This window comes from Chenopodium album, chromosome 16 (genome assembly GCF_948465745.1).
Source record: "Chenopodium album chromosome 16, dcCheAlbu1.1, whole genome shotgun sequence".
Classification (NCBI taxonomy): domain Eukaryota; kingdom Viridiplantae; phylum Streptophyta; class Magnoliopsida; order Caryophyllales; family Amaranthaceae; genus Chenopodium; species Chenopodium album.
In genome coordinates this window covers 5228109-5249688 of record NC_137849.1, presented here as the reverse complement: position 1 = coordinate 5249688, position 21580 = coordinate 5228109, and the positions used below count along the sequence as shown (strand labels likewise).

General features: G+C 35.1%; 2 protein-coding genes across 2 annotated transcripts; one reads left to right on the top strand and one right to left on the bottom strand.

The window, feature by feature from the left end:
• The first annotated feature begins 405 nt into the window (after positions 1-405).
• Positions 406-2543, top strand: LOC145584754 (RNA-binding protein involved in heterochromatin assembly dri1-like). The gene is made up of 4 exons (XM_081641550.1): positions 406-542; positions 1180-1588; positions 1856-1980; positions 2127-2543. Exons 2-3 carry the CDS (start codon positions 1194-1196, stop codon positions 1944-1946), a joined length of 486 nt encoding a protein of 161 aa, XP_081497676.1. The 5' UTR covers positions 406-542; positions 1180-1193; the 3' UTR covers positions 1947-1980; positions 2127-2543.
• Positions 2544-20706: 18163 nt separating this feature from the next.
• Positions 20707-21141, bottom strand: LOC145583794 (uncharacterized). Its single transcript, XM_081640768.1, has one exon. The coding sequence runs from the start codon at positions 21139-21141 to the stop codon at positions 20707-20709; it is 435 nt and encodes a 144-aa protein (XP_081496894.1).
• Positions 21142-21580: the final 439 nt, after the last annotated feature.

Genomic DNA, 21580 nt, shown 5'->3' with positions numbered 1-21580 from the left:
ATCTTAAATGACTCTATTGTATGTTAACTTGAAATAGGTTGTTATGATATGGTAATCAATATCTAGTATATTAATCTTCCTGTCACATCAATTTGAGTCGGTTAAATTTCAATCCTTAAAATCGAGTCTCTTAATCTCAAGTACATATAAGAGTTACTTCAGGTAGCACTATTCGAGTAAATTGCGTTCATATGAGTCCGTCGATAGTCTACACAATCTGCCTAATTATACACTTCAAATAAATAAAAAATCTATCTAATTATGTTTTAATTTATATTTTAATAGTTAGGAACTTTTAATGTGATGATTCCCATTATTCAAGAAGCCAGCTCAAGCATTTGAAAAGGAACATTCTTTCTCATTCTCTCTCTCTTCCTTCAGCTGCCTCAAATCTTCTCAAAAATCGAGGCATTTCTGCATGTTATATAAACCATGCTTAACCCTTCACAAACCAAACTCATTCTTTCATACCCTAATTTCTTTCACCTTTCTCTAAACCCCAACTACAAATTTCATCTCTAATCATTTCCTAGCTCTCCAAGGTAATTAATTAAGCAAGCTCTCTCTTTATTTATTATTATTATTATTTTTCTTCATATAATTGTCTTCTTCTTTCATGTTTTTCTTTTAAGGAGAAAATGAGTGCAAGTTGGTGGATTTATAGTTTTTTTGTTTCTAAATTTGTCATTTTCTGAAAATTAAGGATATATATTCTTTTTTTTGTACCTTAAAACAAGGGATAATGGTCTCTTTAGGAGCTTCTATGACAAAATCAGTGGAATTATTACATAGTTTTCCACTTATATTTTTTTAAACTACAAAAATAATAAGGCAATAGAAAAACTATGGGCTAGTAGCTTTTGTACGATTACCATTTTGGTTTAGTTGCATTGTCTAAGCATCTCCTAACATTTCCCACTTTCATAAACAAACATACTTGTATATCGTATCTTTTTTATTCCCATAAAATAAGGATGAGTACCTAATTTTGGAGGCAATAAAGAAGAGTTTCCTTGTTTTCAATATCTTATATTAACATATCGCTTCCTAACTAGTGGGTTAGTTTTTGAAAAAAGTTTCAGTATTATTTAAATTGAAATTCGTTTACATCATTGCTCGTGCTCGTGACACGTACTTAGAAGTGTTGTTGACTGAATATATATTTTTTGTTTTGAATAGGTAAAAAAAAAAACATGAGTAGGCCAGGTGATTGGAATTGTAGGTCATGCAGCCACTTGAACTTCCAGAGGAGGGATTCATGCCAGCGTTGTGGGGACCAACGTCCTGATGGCCGAGGCGGAGGCGATTTCGGAAGCTTTGGAGGGAGGTCAGGTGGGCCCTCCTTTGGTGGGGGTTTTGCCGGGCCCGATGTTAGGCCCGGTGATTGGTACTGTAGCATTGGCAATTGTGGGGCCCATAACTTTGCTAGTAGGTCTAGCTGCTTCAAGTGTGGGGCTTACAAGGAGGAATCTGGCTCTGGTGACATGGGCCGCTCACGTGGATTCTCTTTCGGTAGCGGTCTTGGCGGTGGCGGACCGGGTGGCAGCGGTCGCTCCGGTTGGAAATCTGGTGATTGGATTTGCACTAGGTACGTAATAATGTTCCTTTTATCTTAGTATGTGTACAATTTCTTATAAATTTATAATTACATAGAGTAAACTATACGGAGTAAAATATATACTACGTATACAATTCTATATTTTAATCATAAGAATTATGGTAGTACACTAGTACGTACTATGTATACACTACTGTTATTAATAACTAAGTACCGTACATATATCATTATTACTTTATGTACAAGAAATGGAATGTCATGTTACTTATACTATACGTACCATGTAACGCGTTATAGGTCGGGTTGCAACGAGCACAACTTTGCTAGCAGGACCGAGTGCTTCAGATGCAGGGAACCAAGGGACTCTGGCAGTAACTCTGCATATTAAATGCATCGGTTCTTAAGTTTCAAAAAATTTCACGGTATGTAGTATGTCCTCAATAATTAGCTTTATTTTAATTTAGATATTGTACGTACTTCCTCTGTCTGAAAATAATATTATTAACTATGTGCAATTGTGCATGCATATTGTAGGCTGATCGATCATTTGTTTTGTTTTGGCCTTTAGGTAATGCATGCTACGGAAGTACGAAGATAAACGAAGAATATCAAGTTACTACATGAGAGGGCTGAATGAAATTAATCTACTTCGAAAATTTTAATTTCCCTCTAGATTTTCCTTTCTTTTTTGAATTTCATTGTTAGGTCATATTCGAGATAATTCATGCTAAAAAACTAGAAGTTTTAGACTTCATGAGCTTATTATTAATTTTGTTACTTTTTGATGAGTTTAGTATGATAATCTATTTAACTAGCTAGTTATTTTGGTGGTCTAAGCTCATGTCACTTTAATTTGTCCCTTTATTTCCCTATTTTTTTTTTCAAATTTTTGTTTTTAAATTGGTGAGAGAATCTCTCAGCCATCATCTCTTTATGTAGTTGTTGATGTTCTACGATGCAATGAGAGTTTGAATATTATTAGTAATATTTGCAAATCCTTTTTAATTATTACATTTATTTCTTGTTTTAATATAATCATGGTAATAATAATTTAGCATCAATTTCAAAAATGTATGCAATAATCCTCAATTCTCAAGAATTATTCTTTTGCTTTTGCTTTATGGGAATAAGCTTTGAATCATGACTTTAACAATTAACCCTGAACATCTCTGCAAAGTTGTTTAAAGCAAGTCACATTTAAATTATGGACCACAATTTCTTCTTTCGCTTCATGCAATGCAATTTGCACATTATTATCATTATCTTTCAATCAATAAATAAGAACAACATATACGTAATTAGTTAGTATTTAGGGCAAATAATTGTATCAATACAATATAATGTGCACTATGAAAGTGTTTATAATATAACTTTCAATGCTACTCCGACTTAATAATCAACATCAACTATATGTGCATGCAATAGGATGAACTGATTCAATAGTAAATGCGTATGTAATATAAATAGTCAAAATATTACATGAATTGATAATTAATCATTCATCTCATAGTCCATTTATGAGGATATGGTGGGACTTAATTAGGCCGGGTTAATTAGTAAACTAAAGTACTAGGATAATACAATTAAATCATAAACACTGTATATAGACCTGAATGCAGACTAAGGAAATGCATAATAAAGTAACATAAGGCGGTACTTGTTGTACCTTTTTGAGAAGAGAAATAGATTGAGTGATAAAAGAAAACCAGCTCATAATATATAGTGGGCCAAATTAGAGTAAGATAACAAAGTTTTTAAAAAACATAATAGAGTAAAAGTGGTAAAAACTCTATAAAACAATACTAAACAAAAAATAGAAAAAAAAAAACTATAAAACCAACTATACAATTGATACCAATTATACAATTATACAATTCATACAAATTGATACCAATTGATAGAATTAATAATTTTAGATACCAATTGATACAAATTGATACCAATTTATACAATTATACAATTCATACCAATTGATAGAATTAATAATTTTAGATTTTTTGTCAAAAAAAAAAAAAAAAAAAAAAAAAAAAAAAAAAAAAAAAAGATTCAAAATACCTTATATATGGTGGACTATAATCTAAAAGCCATTTACCTCCCACCATGTGCACCCCTTTAATTCCATTTTCAAAAATTAAAGTGGAGAAAAAAAAATAGAATCTGTTGCTAAAGCAAATAATCAAAATTATTATTAGTCAGAGGCAATAAAACAATACTTTTTATATTTTATTAGGTATATAATGAAGCTTTATACTCCGTAATAATTAATAATACGGAGTATAAATAAGGTAGCTAGGTACCTTTAATTTATTCTGTCCAAAAAATAAATCTCACTTGGAATAGTATATATATTTGCATGAACAATGATTGACAAACAAACGTTAAGATCGAGTACGTAACATCAATTGTATGTGTCACTACTATTACAACAATACAACTTCTTTTTCCTTCTTTAAGATAACATCACGTTCAAGTAGCATGGGAGCTTTTTTTCTTGAGGATTTATCAAATTAAATATTGAAATGTCAGCCTTAAAAATCTTGTTAACAACAATCATTGAGAGGAATATATCAGAAGATTTTATTAGGCTAATTATTTTGATTTAGGTAGGTGCTTCTTCCTGGGAGAACTCACATGTCAATGGAAGATTCGACTTGAATCCTGTGTTATTTAACTTTTTTTTTTTGGGTTATTTTAGAAAAAATAAGTTTAAAATTAATTAATATAAGTTCAAGAAAAATATGTTTCTCTATTGTGAAAATAAGTTTATTTATATAGACAATTTCAAATAATTTAGATATAAAAATCCATGTAAATAAGTTATAATGAGATAAATCTAAACAAAATAAGCCAAAAAACCTCTATTGATCCATGCGAATCATATAGGAATAAGATACCTTCTAATAAATGTGAGGAGTCATGATATTCTCCATGGATATATGTTATATTTGAGTTACTAATCGATTTAGATAGGAATACATTACTATTTTAATTTTGTATAACAAGTATACATATACGAAGTATTTTTATTTGTTTTGAACATAAAAATAATTTTATTTTATTTCCTTATAGGTCAATTGCCTTGAGTATTATCTACTCTTTATTTTTAATTTAGTTGATAAGGTTTCATTGTTATTTTTTTTTTTTTTGGTTTTTTGGTGAAATAATTAGGTTTTATTGTGTATGTCATTAATCCTCCCTTTATAGTGTAAAGAAGGTCTAAAACCCTTTTTCATATTTATTTTTCTAATTTACATAGTAAAAATTTTGGAACGATTTCACGAAGTTATTTTAAACAAAATTGATAGAGTTATGAACAACCATGGGGCTCTAAGCATCATATGATCTTAAGCTTTTCACCAAGTTGATCCTTTATTTGATATAATAGCAAGAACAAGTCTGGCAAGAAGGTAACAATTTCAGATTTCATCTACCATTCTACCCCTTCGTTCAAAGTGAAATTTTTGTAGTTGAGTATGAGTAGTAAGACACATGCATGCTACATCAATATTTCAAGTCTAAAAACACCCCTCTCATTGTAATAGAGTATATCAAACTATTATGATTTCAACTTAACTTTTTGATTGAGTTGGTCCTTTATTTGACAAAAATTATGAGAAAACTTCCTCCTTAAGGACCCGTATTATGGCAAGACTATGTATTTAATCACTAAGTTAATTACTCCAATAAGAAAGTGATCAATTGAATAAATTAATTACATCACTTTAAAAAAAAAAGAAAAACAATATAGTTACAATCATTAAGATTTTGCATGGCATATTAAACATATAGAAATCACATAGGATTCCAAAACTTTTAGGGCAGTTGCTTTTATCTGGTTTCATTCTCTGACCTCTTAAGAGATAGTAAATCTTTAAACTAGTTAAGTTAGTAGTGGTCAAAAAGTGGACCAAAACCATTGATTAGTTGTTGTTACTACCCTCCATTACATGACTTTTAGTAAGATTCTTTGTCTACCTTTGAGCATTGCTTGCTTTATGTTGCTTCATGTGCTCAATTGACGTTTGTAGTTTTAAGACTATCTTACCATATCATTTCATTTCATGTCAACTGGGTCCATTTTTTGAGGGGGCTACCCTTTGCTCTTATAAGGTAGCTTCGTTAAAGTGGCTTTGCATAACTTGAAGACTCTTTATATGCATAAATTAGTGTAGCAAATTATCGATTTCGTGTTTGAATTTAATTTAGTGGTTTTTCTTTTTTTTATGCTACTAAATGAGGTGTTCAGTTTGTAGGAGACAAATCAATTCAAGACATATTCTAACAGTCTTTTAAGGAGTAGATCGATCAACTTGTCATATCGATCAAGAATTTCATTTTGTCTTTTATCAATGACCCTATTTTCACATAAATTAAGGTGTCATTACTGTCATATAAGAGGTATACATGTTCAAATGAAATTAAGATGAACGAGAGCCAATTGATGATTTAGTTAAACCACAAAACTTGATATAAGGTAAATATTTTGAGAATGAAATCCATAATGGGCTAGCTATATGTAAAGAACATCATTAAAATAGGCCCAACATGTGACCCCAATAAACTAAGGTGATGAACTTAGTATTAGAACCCTACATGTATGATTGAACATGTGCCATGCAAATATTATCCGAATATTTCTACATAACAAAACTTTCATAAAAACATATATAGATTTTATGTTATAATCATTTCATATCCTAAATTACAAAAGGCGAGACAGTGTTATAGCTGATGCTAGATACACAATTATTATTCATCGCCAAAAAATTTCCAATCTCGAAACTTATTGCCTCAATAGCATTGATACACACTCTCATATAGCTCTCATGTTTAGTCGTCTACTCTTTGTCTTTCTTATATACCTTCTATTTAAAATTAGTCGTCACGTTAATAGTATTATCTGAACTGATAATCTAATCATTGATTTAAATGTGGATAGTAATTGAGAAGACGTAGCTAAACTAAAATGAAGATCTTCCATCATTTTAAAATGATTAAAATCATAAGAGGACGAATTTGTGCACAAATTCGTTGGAACAAAGTGATTACAAACAATCAAATATAAATGATATACAAGTTTATATTGTGGACACGTCTAAAACATAAAATTGCATTGATGAGATAAGAAAGCGATAGACTAAACACAACTTTAATCATGAGACTAAGAAATGCGAATTTAGGCCCACAAAAGCAACAAGCCAAGTTTTGTTTGAATTCAGTGGATTTTATTCTATTTAATTTATTTATGACTTTTAATTTAATTAATTTTAATTAACACTGTGATGGTCAAAATGGGTAACAAAAACTAGGTAGCTTTTACTCTCATCTTTATATGTAAAGGAAAAAAGAAAATGGTTAATCCTTTTTGAGAATTTTTATTGCCCTCTTCTTTTTCTTTACAAATCCAAAAATTGAAAATAAAAGTTCTAATTTAGGTTGGTGGGCCGTATTTGACCCAATTTTATGATAATATTATGCATTGTTTGTTGTTGCTAACAATGCCATATGCTTAATGCTTTGCCTACTTGAGGGCCTTTGCTTTTGAGCTTTCTCGAAAGCCAATTACTTCTTTCTAAGGTCACTTTAGGTTTTGCATATACTAGAGCTATCAAATATGTCATATCGTTCGATTCTTGTTGGTATTAAAACGCGACAAAAAAAACCTTTGTTTCTAATTTGATGTGTTTATTCATATTTTTAAGGGAATTTGACGTGTTTAATTAAGCATGTTAGAACAACCCTTCTTTTTTAGAAGGAAGCATGTTAGAATATTTGATAATATGGAGTAATTAGATATTCTATTTCGATAGACTTACATATAAAATTATAGGCCTGAAAAATATGGAGAAAAACTTGAATTACGTTGATTGGGTCGATATGTACAATCAAGCAATCTGATTGAAGTTTACAATTCTATGTGTTGCTTAATTAATATCTATTGTAATGGTATGAACTATAAGGGCGGGATGGATATTATTTGATTGTAATAATAGTATAATATGATAAATTTTCAAAGTCTATATAAACCCTTAATTAGTGTGTGACCCGGGCGATGCCCCGGATTGCTACTTTGCACTTGTTGGTTTCGAGTTTAAGTCTTGCTATAAACATTTTTTAGTTGGCAAACTCAAGCATTACATAATGAAAACAAATAGTATGATAAAACACCAATTAACTTATCTAAGTTAACTATAATTTTGTTGGATAAAAAAACACAATTAATAAATGGCTAAGATGGTAAGGCTTGTAACTTAAGACTTGTTAGTTTTAAGTTCAAGTCTTATTATAATAATTTTTTAGGTGCAAACCTAATACATGTTGTGAAGATGACATGTCATGTTTATAGTGACATGTGGCACATATTGTTGAAATGTTGAACTTAAAAAAGGTGACACATGGAACATGTTCTGTTTTAGGAACGCTTTTTAATATATAAGTATAGATAGATATAGATATAGATGAAGAAGAGGTTGACACATTTAAGCCTAACACAATTTCATTTTAAACCTAAATTGGTAATTTTCTGGCCAAGCTTAATTATATATATATATATATATATTTTAATATATACTTCATCTTGGTCATCATGTATTTTCTTCAGTTCACATCCAAGTCTGTTGTCTTAAATTAAATTGTGTTGCTTCCTACAATCATATATTACAAATAATATCATATGATTACAATTTAACAAGTTTTATCGGAAAAATCACACATTAACATATTGTCTTAATCTTATAAGACAAAGATCTAAACATTTACTAGATCGAAATTGACCCGACTAAAAAATCAACTCCGTAAAAGATAACCCGACCTAAAATTGATCCAATTTGAAATTGACTCGAGCTAAAGCCGACTCCATTTGAATCCGAATCCAACCTAACCAAACTTGAACAACAGTTTCCTATCTAAACCTGAAACACGAAAGTATGACATATCCAAATTAACCCAATCCGATTTGAATGATCCATCTGCATACCTTGTTTGATATAATGGAACTAGAGTTGATCAAAAGTGGCCCAACCCGATTTTGGGCAAGTTTTTCAAAAAATGTAGGCGAGCTTGGGAAGACATTTTATGCGAATTTAATTGTTTTTTTTTTTGGCCCGGCTCAAAAAATGGTCCGAAAAGCCCACACTACCCGGCCATCTTGGGTAGGTTTGGGCACAAACTTTTCCAGCCCAAAGTTTGGCCCGCCCCAGCTCGAGAATCGGGCTAAAGTGACGATCGTGATGAACGAACTAATAAATGAATGTGGAGATCATGCACGATTGCACGTTGAGTATGATTTTGGCGCGAAGCATATTATAGATTTATGGAGGAAGACTTAAGTTACGTAGTTTTTGAAAACTCTTATGGGCTCAGCACAAAAGAGAAAGGTGCATCCGCATACGGAATTTGACTTGGCCAGTTCAATCGGTTTGGGTACTTTTGAACACCCCTATGTTTTAGCATTATTTGGGTAGCATGTTATTACTACTGTTGGAACCAATGTATCCATAGAATACAAAACACGCAAATTTTAGGCTCTCAGGTTGCGCCCAACAATGAACATTTATTTACTACAACCAATGTATCCATAGAATACAAAACACGCAAATTTTAGGCTCTCAGCCAATGGCTGAGGTTGCGCCCAACAATGAACATTTACTACAACAAAAAATGAACATTTATTTTTAAATATTGTAGTATATAAAAATGAACATTTATAATATAAGAGTAAAATAAAGATAAATTGTACATTTAATATTTTATAACTGAACATTTCTTTTTAACCAAAGAACCGAAACATTATACTTCCTCTATTAATGGTTAATTGCAACAAAGGAATATTTTATATCTCACAAATAATACCCCTTTGTTGCAATTAACCATTAACGGAGGAAGTATTACATTATGAAAGAAACCATATGATTTCAAGTACATAGTGACCCAAAAAAGTTTGCCATGCATGTTGGCATGTTGCTAGTGAAGTAAAATTAGCAAACATGAAGACCATCTGAAGGAACCAAACTTAAGCAAACAAGGCAACGAGCTAATTAAGCTAAGGGGCCGTTTGGTTGGGGGTATTCATCAAAGGGAAAGGGAATCAACCTGATTCCCTTTATTGCTGTTTGTTAAACATTTTTTTCATTCCCTTTACCCTCTCCATTCCCCCAAATTCTTCCAAGTTCATTCCCCACCCCAAGGTATTTTCATTCCCATTCCCTAGCCACCACCACACCACCATATCACCACCTTCCTACCTATCCACACCACCGGAAAACCCAACCACCTTCCGATCTGACCCTTGCCGCCTCTCCCCCGTCCCTCGCCGTCCCCCGACCCTCACCGCCTCTCCCCCGTCCCTCGCCGTCCCCCGACCCTCACCGCCCCTCCCCTCCCCTGCAAGAACAACCCACAACCCCGTACAACCCTTGAAACCCCTCCCTATTTCCGGAAAACCCAACCACCTTGCGACCCAGCCCTCGCCGCCCCTCCTGATATGTCCATTTTATATAGTGTTTTACCCCGTCCTTTGGTCATAATTGGTAGTGTTTTTGGCTCTTTAGAGCCACTCTTATTATTAATTGGTGTAATCTAGTGTTTTCGTAGTTTTGATTGAGTTTTGTAGGGATTTGGACCTTTGGAGCATTTTCCCGGAATTTTTATGGAGCAACTACGAGCATTGGAGGAGCACGACTAATTTTCATAGCCCAGGGCCGGTTAGAGTCGTCAGATCGATGATTAAGGGTTTGGTGCATGTGATACCGAGGCATTTGGACCGAGTATTCAAGACCCGAAGAGAAAATCCGGTTTGGGCCGAAGAATCGAAGCCCAATCGAGAAGTCCAAGTTGCAAAAGAGTGTGGCTCGGCCAAAATAGGCTCCACCCGAATGTGCGCCCCGGCTGGGCGGGGAAGAATACTTTTCCCCTATCTCGCGCCTGGACGGGCGCGAGAGACGCCCATAATAGCAAAAAAGGCGGGCCCGGTCGGGCGGTGTGGCCCCCGACCGGGCGCGGGTTTATGAGAAGCTGACTTCGGCGATTTTCGTTAGTTTTAATTTGGATTAATTAAATGTTTAATATAAATAAGTTTTAGAGTTTTTTAGTCTCTCTCTCTCCTCTTTTACTTCTATTATTATTTCTCTTAGATTTTCTCTCTCTCCTTTTTTAATTTTTTTTATTCTTTCTCTTAGATTTTCTCTCTCTACTTAGTTTTTAGATCACTTTCTCTCTCTACAACTTTGTTCCCTACTTTGTTCTTAATTCAAATCCTTAGTTCCGATTACTTTGGTAACAATTTCTTCTAATTTAATCTCAGTTATTTAATTTATTTCTTTCATCATGACTTGTTTAATTGCTTTGTTTAGTTTAGATTTAATTATGTCTGAGTAGTTTTCTTTCTAGGGTTCATGGGGATCCATAAATAATATGAAGGGGTAATTTATTGTTGTTGATTGTCAATGCTTGATTAATTTCCTATTGATTGATTTAATGCTCTGCAACTAGATTAGCGCTGGTGTTTTTTTTTTTTTTTTTTTTTTTTTTTTTTTTTTTTTAATGTATGAGTTTAGCAATATTGATTCGAGATTCGAGAGATGAGAACTGATACTTAGGCTTAATTTCAATAGGCAGGTTAATTTATAAATGGTTAAGTCGAGATTCGAGATATGAGATTTAATACCGGTAGATTAATTCTGTGATTGTAATAAGTAGCGAGAGCCCTTTATGATCTGATTAATTGATGCATTGATTATTATGTTTTACTCTGGAATGTTATTTATTGGTGAACCTATGCCCTAGGCCTTTATTCATTGATTTCTCTTTACCCTTAATCTTCGTAGTTTAGTTTCCTTTCTATATTATTAAATTGTTACTTAATAATTTAGATTACTTTAATTAATTAGGAATAGAAAGACCAGTTTCCCTGTGGATTCGACCCTACTTCCCTATCTGCATTAGTTAGAGGATTTAGGATTTACTTTTGATTGGGTGATACGACTTTAGCCTGTCACCTCCCCCGACTGTAATAACCCGTATTTTCTAATTAATTAATTAAGAAATATTTTATAAAAGGGTATTTTAGTAAATTTATTATTTGAAGCCAAAATAATATTTGAATTTTGGCGCCAAAAGTATTTTTGAAAACTAATCATTATTTTGGATAAGATTTATTATCCATTTATCCTATTTAAAAACCGGATTATTTATATATTTTGGATATTTTATTTAGGAAAATTTGCCAATTACTACCGCAAGTTAATACTACTTTGTAAATTACTACCGCAAATTAAAAAAGTTGTGAATTATTACCGCAAAAATTTTTAAGATGTTGCGATTACTACCAAACCCCCATTAAACCCAACTATGACGTCATTATATCCCTTTAACCCGTGTTTGACCATGGTTAAGGGCTTTAACCAGCCCCCCCAAAAAGAAAATGGTTTAGGGATATAATGACGTCATGGTTAAGGGCATTAACCATGGGTTAAAGTGATATAATGACGTCATAGTTGGGTTAATGGGGGTTTGGTAGTAATCGCAACATCTTAAAATTTTTTGCGGTAGTAATTCACAACTTTTTTAATTTGCGGTAGTAATTTACAAAGTGGTATTAACTTGCGGTAGTAATTGGCAAATTATCCAATCCTTTTATTTAAGGCAAAAACTATATTTTATTAATTAATTGATATGTCCAAAAATTCCCATTAATTAGCTAGGAATTTCTGATTTCCTATGTGTAGGAAATCTAATTTTTATTAGTTATTTTGTTGGTGAATAATTGGTATTTAGTTAATTAATTATTTTTATATTATTTATACAATTATTTTATTCCTTAAAATCGAGCAAAATCTTCCTAAATAAATCTAGAGGAATCCGAATATTTGAGCTATGGTAAGCTCAATATTTTCGGTCCTCATGAATTATTTTGGGGGAATTTATTTGATAAAATTATATTTTTAATTATCTCTCAAAATCTCTTATTTTCGTTGATTCTAATTCTCCATCTTTTTAATATCTAATCATCATATTTTCTTGCCATTCATTCTTCTTAATTATTCCACAAGTAATTCTAATTTCCTTATTATTTTTCATGACATACATACCTTCCATATTCAAGTATACACAATCACCTTAATATCAAAAATTTCCTTAATTCTTTTACTCACTTCTCCAACTAATCCCTTAAACCCTACTTACCATAATTCTTCCCAAATTCTCTTGCCATAATTCTTGAATGACTTAGCCTATAAATACCCCTTTATACCTCTCACATTCTTCACACCAATTCTCTTCTTTTCTTCTCAATTTTACACAAATCATCCCGTTTATCTTTGAAGCCAATTTTCGGGCACTTCTGGTCAGTTTTTGGGGTATTAATGTTTCACAGAAGATTGTTCCTATCAAAAAATAATTTATTTTAGGCTCAAGAATCACCCAATTCGGAGTTATATTTAAGGAGTTATGGCCTCTGCAAGCTATGCCTATTCTTTCCAACGAAAATTCAACTTTCTTTAAACCTATTCCTTTATCTTCTTCATGGTTAGTTTTCCAAAATACAAATACCTATTTCAAAGCTATAATTTTATATAAAAGTATTATTTTAAAAGAATTTTATAGTCCATGCACATTAGATTTGAGTTTATGTTGTGATAACCTTATGTTTATGTTATTTGCAAGGTGTATTCGTGATTGAACTTTGAAAGTGTGAAGTGTTGATTGATATTCGGAATCAAGGTTTTTGATGTGCTTTTTGTGTGGTTTTTCTAGCAAAGATCAAGGTACATTTAGGTAGCTAGATACCTTTGAAAGTGATTGGTTTGAATAACATATTTTACATGATTTGGTTGGTAATTGACTTAAATTGATTTGAATTATGATTTAGAAATAAATTCTGTTTGAAGGTATTGATTTTAATAAAAGTATTTTGAATGATTGATTTTTAAATCATGTTTTGAATGGTTTGAATAACTTATCATGTTAAATAAAGGCTTTGATTTTAAAAGGTTTGTTGAATTAAATAAAAGGTTTTTCAAGGAAGAGTTATTGATTTTGAAAAGTTATTAATTTGAGATTTTATTCTCAAGTATTTATTTAAAAGGTTTTGATTTTGAAATTTTGTGAAATTATTAAAAAGGAATTTGAATTATATTGGAACTATTGGATATGAAAAGGATTTATTGTACCATTGAATTATTATTATTAATGCTTTATAAGCATGTTAGTAATCCCACTATGCGGATTTAGTTTATTGATAAGGCCTTGGACTTTGTATGACCGGATCTTTCCTCAAGAATATCCTTGTAACATAAGGAGACTAGCTTGGGGGGTGTGCACACTTGGGAGAGGAATTGGTTTTATTGGTTTAATTGGTTTATTACGAGGAATTGCTTTTTAATATGAGGAATTGGTTTTTAAAATAATTAGTGGGCTTTTATTGATTATTGATATTGGAATATTGAGAATCGGTTTTGGAATAATGAGTTTTGAATTTATTGGATTAATTATTGGAATTGGTTTTATAAGCATGCATGTTTGCAAATAAATTGAGTTTGCACTATCTTGCATTGATCGTACTTAGCATAATTTTCTAATCCGTATTTCTTGTTTGTTTTGGTTCGCCCTGTTTACCGTAATGGTAAGCAGTGTTGACTATTTTCAGGTGGAGTCATGAATGAGCATATGAGAGTCCAGGGATTTACTTCACCTAGTTTAGGAATGTTGGTCTTGTCTTTAATTTGAGTACTCATATATAACAATGTTACAATTTTTATAAGTATTAAAAAAAGAAAGTTGAGTTTTTGCTGCAAGTTTTGTTAATGAGTTAAGTATTTTGAGTAGCCTTGCGTAATCACGCGGCAGTAATACGCCCAATTCTATCTCTACGGTATAATTATACGTATTATACTGGTATTTCCGTAGAGGGAGATTTGGGGGTGTTACACCGACCTTCGTCGACCCTCCCCCGACCTTTGCCGCCCCTCCCCTCCCCCGCAAGAACAACCCACAGCTCCTTACAACCCTAGAAACCCCTCCCTATTTCCGGGAAACCGCCTCCCGCCTTTTCCTCTACCCTCGAAACCCAAGAGGCTAGGGTTTCGAGGGTGGAGGGAAGGACAGGCGGCGGTTTTCTGGGAATAGGGAGGTGTTTTCAACCATTTACGGGGCTAGGAAACCCTACCCTCGAAATATGCTTTTGCAACGTTTTTACGAGACAGAGACTTTTGCAGGAGGAGGGGAGGAGCGGCGAGGGCATGGGAAGAGGCAACGAGGGCATGGGGAGAGGCGGCGAAGGCCGACGGTGGTTGGGGGGGGGGTGCAGCGCATGGTGAGGTGGCTAGATGGTAGTTGGAAAAGGTAGAAGGTGAAGAGATAAGTTGTTGTGTGGTGGTAGTATGGTGGTTGGACTAGTATGTGGCTTCATTCCGTCCCTTTATTTTTTGTAAACAAACAACAATGACAATTTGAGTGATTTTCATTTCATTCTCCTTCTTTTCGTTTGTTCATTCCATTCCAGTTTACCCCCTATCAACCAAACGGCTCCTAAAAGTAAACAAAAGAAAAAAAGTATTGGAAATAAATAAAGTTAGTGCTTAAAGGAGGGCCTAGGTGAGACTTATGAAGAGTAGTGTAGGGAATAATAGGCCTCTACTTTATTTTTCTCGTATTCATGTGCGCTTTCTGATTAACATGCAATCATTTGGATTATCCCTAAACTTGTTTAATCTATGTTGATTGAATATTAATGCACGGACAAAACTATTATTGGCGATCACTTGAATTATAATCATATAAACCCTAATAAGATTATTAATTATCTTATTAAGCGTGATTACAAGTACCAATTCTCTTTAAACATGCATAAAAGGTGTGATCAAGCAATAACAATAAAGCAACATAATAATAATATTCATAATAATCATAAAAATAATCATTGTTTCGGGGTATTTTTACCCCCTTTTTATAGACAAATGAGAGGCCAACAAGTGGCCCGATTATAAGCCGACACGTGGCATCCTCCTCAGCTAAATAAAGGCCAATAAGAGCATGACACGTGGCCTAAAGAGAGATATCAGAAAATGAAGGGCTCAAAGCCCATTAAGGAAACATGCCTAGCATGAAGGAAACCCTAATACACGTGTCAACCACGTATAGGGCATCCAATCTTCCTAGGTTATGAAACCCTAGGAGCATGATCTCCCATTTTCCTATAAATACCCCATCATTTCATGATGGAGAGACAACACACGATTCCCAAAGGCACAATACCCAAAATATGCTCTCACTTCTCTCTACTTTCTCTCTCTAAAATTCCGTTTTCCGATCACTAACTTGATCGTCGGAGGCGGATCTTCGGTAAATAGGAGTTCCGTTGTTTTGCAGGTGTTCGGGCCGTATGAGTGTTGCATCCCGGATCTTTCTCTCGTGGGAATCCATACCCCCCTTTCGGGTTATCCAAAAAATGCCCAAAATATTTAGCGCCGTCTGTGGGGAGACACATCTGGAATGACACTTAGCCATATTCGAACACCAAATCATGAAGTAGAGCCCTTTGTTACTAATGTAACCCAATGTGGGGGCAAAGTAGTAATAATCTCATATCGTCGTCCTTAAGAGAATAAGACGAAATCTCGTCTAAATGCAAGATGTGGGCGGAAAAATCAAACATCATTATTATGATTGAGAAAAAAAAAATTATTATAAAAAAAAAGAAGAAAAAAAAAGGGAAAAGCCGCCCAACTTATTTTGTGAATGTATTATTGTAGCACTACTATTAGCACTATTATTATATTAGTTTGCATGGCAACTACCTGTATACATGCAAATGTGCACATATATATAAATATATGCTCAAGGTATTGCACATACTGTACGTTTGTGAGAGTTGTATTCATCAAGTCCTATATTATTGCATGGCTATGTGTTAAATTAATGTCAAAGTGTATTTCTCTGTATTTCTCATAGAAGTCTCGGCCACAATACATCAATATATACTCCTAGAATAGTTTAGGGGACATACCCTAATATTCTCTAAAGATAGACTTCCTAAGATAATCACAATATATCACAATAATATCCACTAACAATATTCACATATTTGATATTATCCCAATACCCCCCCTCAAGTTGGAGTATAGGGGTCACAAATGCCCAACTTGCGAAGAAGAAATTCAAACTTAGCTTTTCCCAAAGCCTTTGTAAAAATGTCCGCCAACTGAACCGTCGTAGGCACGTACGAAGGTATAATTGTCCCATCTGTAATCGCATCCCGAACAAAATGACAATATGATTCTATATGTTTTGTTCGTTCATGAAACACTGGATTCTGCGCTATGTACAACGCAGACTGACTATCACAATAAAGATGCATCCCATTCTCATGTTTAACACCTAAGTCACCAAGAAGACGTTTCAACCACTTCAATTCACAAGTCGTTGCATTCATACAACGATATTTTGCCTCTGATGAAGAAAGAGCTATAGTAGGTTGCTTTTTGGTCTTCCATGACACTGGAGACAAACCAAGTAGCACAAACCAACCACTTAAGGATCGTATGGAAAGAGGACAACCTGCCCAATCTGAATCACACCACCCTTCCAACTGTAAAGCACTATCAGATCTCAATAAAATTCCCTGTCCCGGGCTCTTCTTCAAGTATCTAACTACTCGCAGAGCTGCTTCCCAATGCTCAATCTTGGGATTTTGCATGAACTGTGATAAAATGTGCACAGAATACGCTAAATCCGGTCTCGTCACCGACAAATAGATCAGACGACCTATAAGTCGACGATATTTCTCAATATCACGCAAGTTCTCACCCTGCGCCAAGGCCAATTTGTGATGTTGTTCCATCGGAAACTCTGCAGGTTTGGCCTCTAGTAAGCCGGCCTCAGTGATAATGTCAACCGCATATTTTCTCTGACAAATAAATATCCCCTGTGCATTCCGGGCTACCTCTAGCCCCAAAAAATATTTCAACACTCCAAGATCTTTCATCTTGAAGCAATTTCCCAAATATGATTTAAAATTAATCATAGCAGATTTATCGTTCCCTGCAATAATTAAATCATCAACATATACTAACACATTAAGCTGCATTTTTCCCTTTGTCAGAGTAAATAGAGAATAATCATAATATGACTGTTTAAAGCCATAAGATTTCAAAGCCGTGGCTAGCTTTGCAAACCAACATCTGGGAGCCTGTCTGAGACCATATAAAGCTTTCTTCATCCTGCAAACTTTATCAGTGTTGTTTTTAGCAAAACCAGGAGGTATTTTCATGTATACCTCTTCCTCCAATTAGTCACCATGTAGAAATGCATTGTGGACGTCCATCTGATGCACTTCCCAATTTTTCACAGCAGCTACGGCAAGAAATGTTCGTACGGTCACCATCTTTGCCACAAGTGCAAAAGTCTCATTGTAGTCCAGTCCTTCAACTTGATGGTTGCCAAAAATTACCAGTCTAGCTTTTAATCGTTGCAGGTTACCATGTTCATCATATTTCTCCTTGTATACCCACTTGCTTCCTAGTGCCTTCTTCCCTGGTGGTAATTTTTCAAGAACCCAAGTCCCTTGGGCCTCAAGAGCAGCTATCTCCTCGGCCATAGCTTTCCTCCAACCCTCGTGTTTCATAGCCTCTTTGAAACTTTTGGGTTCATTTCCTCCTGTAATTGCTGCAATATATGTTCTATGTTTTGTTGAAAAACGGTGAGTATCAATATAATGTGCAAGGGAATATACAGTACCTGAGGAAGATGAGGTTGTCACGGGTGAACTTTGATGTGTTGTCGTAGATGGACTTATATTCCGTATTGTATGTGTCACAAAATCTCGATACTTGGTTGAAGCAAACTTTTGTCTCATGCCTTTGCCCATACTTGTATCACTGTCCTTATTAGATGTAGGAGCCTCAACTCCCACGTCGCACTCCCCTGTACCATGCTGCTGTTGCATGCATTCACTGGCAGAATGCTCTGTCTGAGCTGGTTGCTCTGTGTGAGCTGGCTGCTCTGTACGGTCAGCGTCACCACCAGCACCAGCGCCCGCTGGAAAATCAGCTGGTGTGGCAGACATTGGGCTGGTGGGGGATACGCTGCTGCCAGCGGCCGCTTGATCACCAGCGGGCTGAGCAGTAACGTTGTCCTCACTACCCTCTTCGTCCCATTCATCGTTACTATATGCTTCCTCCCTTGTTTCTATTGTATTTTGTGAATACCCGATTTTTGAACTCTCAAAAGGAAATTCACACTCACGAAATTGAACATCCCTCGATACAAAAAATTCATTTGTTTCCAAATCATATACCTTCCATCCCTTTTTCCCAAAAGGATACCCCAATAAAAGACAACGTCGACTTCGACTCGCAAATTTGTCACCCTTGCTACGTTGATTATATGCAAAACACAAGCATCCAAAGACCCGAATATACTCATATGAGGGACTTTTACCAAATAAGACATCAATAGGGGTTTTATTATTAAGCAACCTAGAAGGTGTCCTATTTATCAAATGACAAGCCGTTTGCACACACTCACCCGAAAATCTCAAAGGTAAGTTTGCTTGAAAACGCAAAGCTCTAACAACGTTTAAAATATGTTGATGTTTGCGCTCAACCTTCCCATTTTGTTGAGGCATACCCACACAAGAAGTCTCAAAGATTATCCCATTAGCAAAAAAATATTTTCTCAAGGAGTTAAACTCCGTCCCATTATCACTACGAACAATTTTAATGTCATAATTAAATTGTCGTTTAACCATAGAGACAAAATTAAGAAACATGACTTCAACTTCCGTTTTATTATTGATCAAATAAGTCCAAACTCCTCTAGAGAAATTGTCTACTATGGTTAAAAAATAATGAGCCCCACAAGACGAAGGAGTCTTGTAAGGTCCCCATAAATCAACATGAACTAACTCAAAAATGCGACTAGCCTTATTTTTGCTAATAGGAAAATTACTTCTATGTTGTTTTGCCCGAGGGCATACATCACAATCTTTATTTTTAAAACTATTACTAGAACTACTCACAACTGGAAGAAATTGCATAACTTTTGTGGAAGGATGCCCCATTCTTTGATGCCAAAGCTCAAACAATCGATTCCCATCAACTGTCAAAGCCTTCACCTTAGGAACACCACGGAAGTAATAAAGTCCATCTACCCGTTCACCCGCTCCAATCACCCTCCTCGTCATTAGGTCCTGTATAACACAAAGTTTATTAGTAAATTGAGTAGTACAATTTGATTTATCACTCAATTGATTCACTGAAATTAAATTGCAATCTAATTGGGGCACAAAAAGAACGTTGTTAATTGTCAAGCCTCCTTGCAATGTCACCGAGCCAATTTTCAATGCACTTGCACTCTTCCCATTCGGCAATCCCACCGGACACTTAGGAATATTAGTCACATTATGCATTAAAGAAAGATCACATGTCACGTGATTAGATGCACCGGTATCAATTATCCATCCTAACTCACCGTGAAGTTTGGGTTTGATACTATTTAGATGATCCAACAATTGTTGGATTTGTGCCGAAGTAACCCCTGCTAGGCCCCCTCCATCTGTTGCAGTGGAAGAATTAAAGTTGCTGCTGCCTTGTGTGGAGTGAGAGGAGTGCTGCCCTCCTGTCTTATTAGCACGGACAGAGGCTGCCCCCCTCTCCCACGACCCCCTGTACGGCCGCCCCCACGGCTACCTGCTGCACTGCCACGTCTCGGTCCCCGACCTCCACGAGGGAGATCACCCCACCATTCCGGAAAGCCGTGAATTTGAAAGCATCCGGACTCATCATGGCCTTCACGATTGCAATGATTGCAAAATTTGTCACTGTTATCCACCGCACGCGACTTAGACTTCGAGTCATGTTGAAGTTTGAAAGCCACAACATCCTCACGAGCCGAGACCATAGAAGCCTCACCTCCACGCAACCTCTCTGCCTGAGTCACCTGTGATAAGCTTTATCAACACCGGGCAGCGGTTCTTGAGTCAATAATTGGCCTCGAATAGGGGCATAGGCATCCTCGAGTCCAATCAAGAAATAATGCACATAATCATCCTCACGAATTTTCTCCACTTGCGCAACGATGTTGCATTTACAAGCACCACACGAACAAGTTGGAACCGAGACATAGGCATTCAACTCATCCCAGATTTTGGATAATCAACCAAAATACGCAGCAATGGTCTCTGTCGATCCTTGCTTGCATTCCCCTACAGATTTCTTCAATTGACACAGGCGTGTGCCCTTCACCACACAAAACCGATTTTTCAGATTAGTCCACAAGAGTTGTGCATCATCATAATCACCAATGGTAGACCTAACTATGGGGTCTAAGGTGTTAGTAAGCCAAGAGACTAGCATGGATTGCACAGCCACCCAATCCTCTAGCTTGTCCGCATCAGTCGGTTTCACCACAGTTCCATCAATGAACCCGAATTTTCGCTTCCCCTTTAGAGTAGTCCTCACGGCTCTTGCCCACTCATCATAGTTTTCACCCCGAAGCTGAATAGGGGTGATAACATTCCCTGGAGCATCACTCGATCCAAGGTGAAACGTGAGATCCACCTTGGTTGTCTTCCCCCCGTCACCAGACATTGGTTTTTCTTCCTTTCACTCGTGAATTATGGAAATTACTTGTGGAAATTTTTTTTTTTTGGATCTAACCTAAGCTCCTGATACCATGTTAAATTAACGTCAAAGTGTATTTCTCTGTATTTCTCATAGAAGTCTCGGCCACAATACATCAATATATACTCCTAGAATAGTTTAGGGGACATACCCTAATATTCTCTAAAGATAGACTTCCTAAGATAATCACAATATATCACAATAATATCCACTAACAATATTCACATATTTGATATTATCCCAATACTATGAAAGCTTGGAAACCAGGCCATCTTGCGCCCAGTCATACGGCTCTAAGCTAAGGCTGCCAGCCAAGGGAGTTAGCATTAATGCAAGTGGCCATCAGTGTATTGTGTATATCGCACAAGCAATGAAGGCTGGAAGAAATATGAACCTTGGTGGCTCA

Coding starts and splice junctions, on each gene's coding strand:
- LOC145583794 (XM_081640768.1), bottom strand. CDS start 21,141: ATGTCTGGTGACGGGGGGAAGACAACCAAGGTGGATCTCACGTTTCAC.
- LOC145584754 (XM_081641550.1), top strand. CDS start 1,194: ATGAGTAGGCCAGGTGATTGGAATTGTAGGTCATGCAGCCACTTGAAC. Junction 1,589..1,855: donor GGTGATTGGATTTGCACTAG/GTACGTAATAAT, acceptor AACGCGTTATAG/GTCGGGTTGCAACGAGCACA.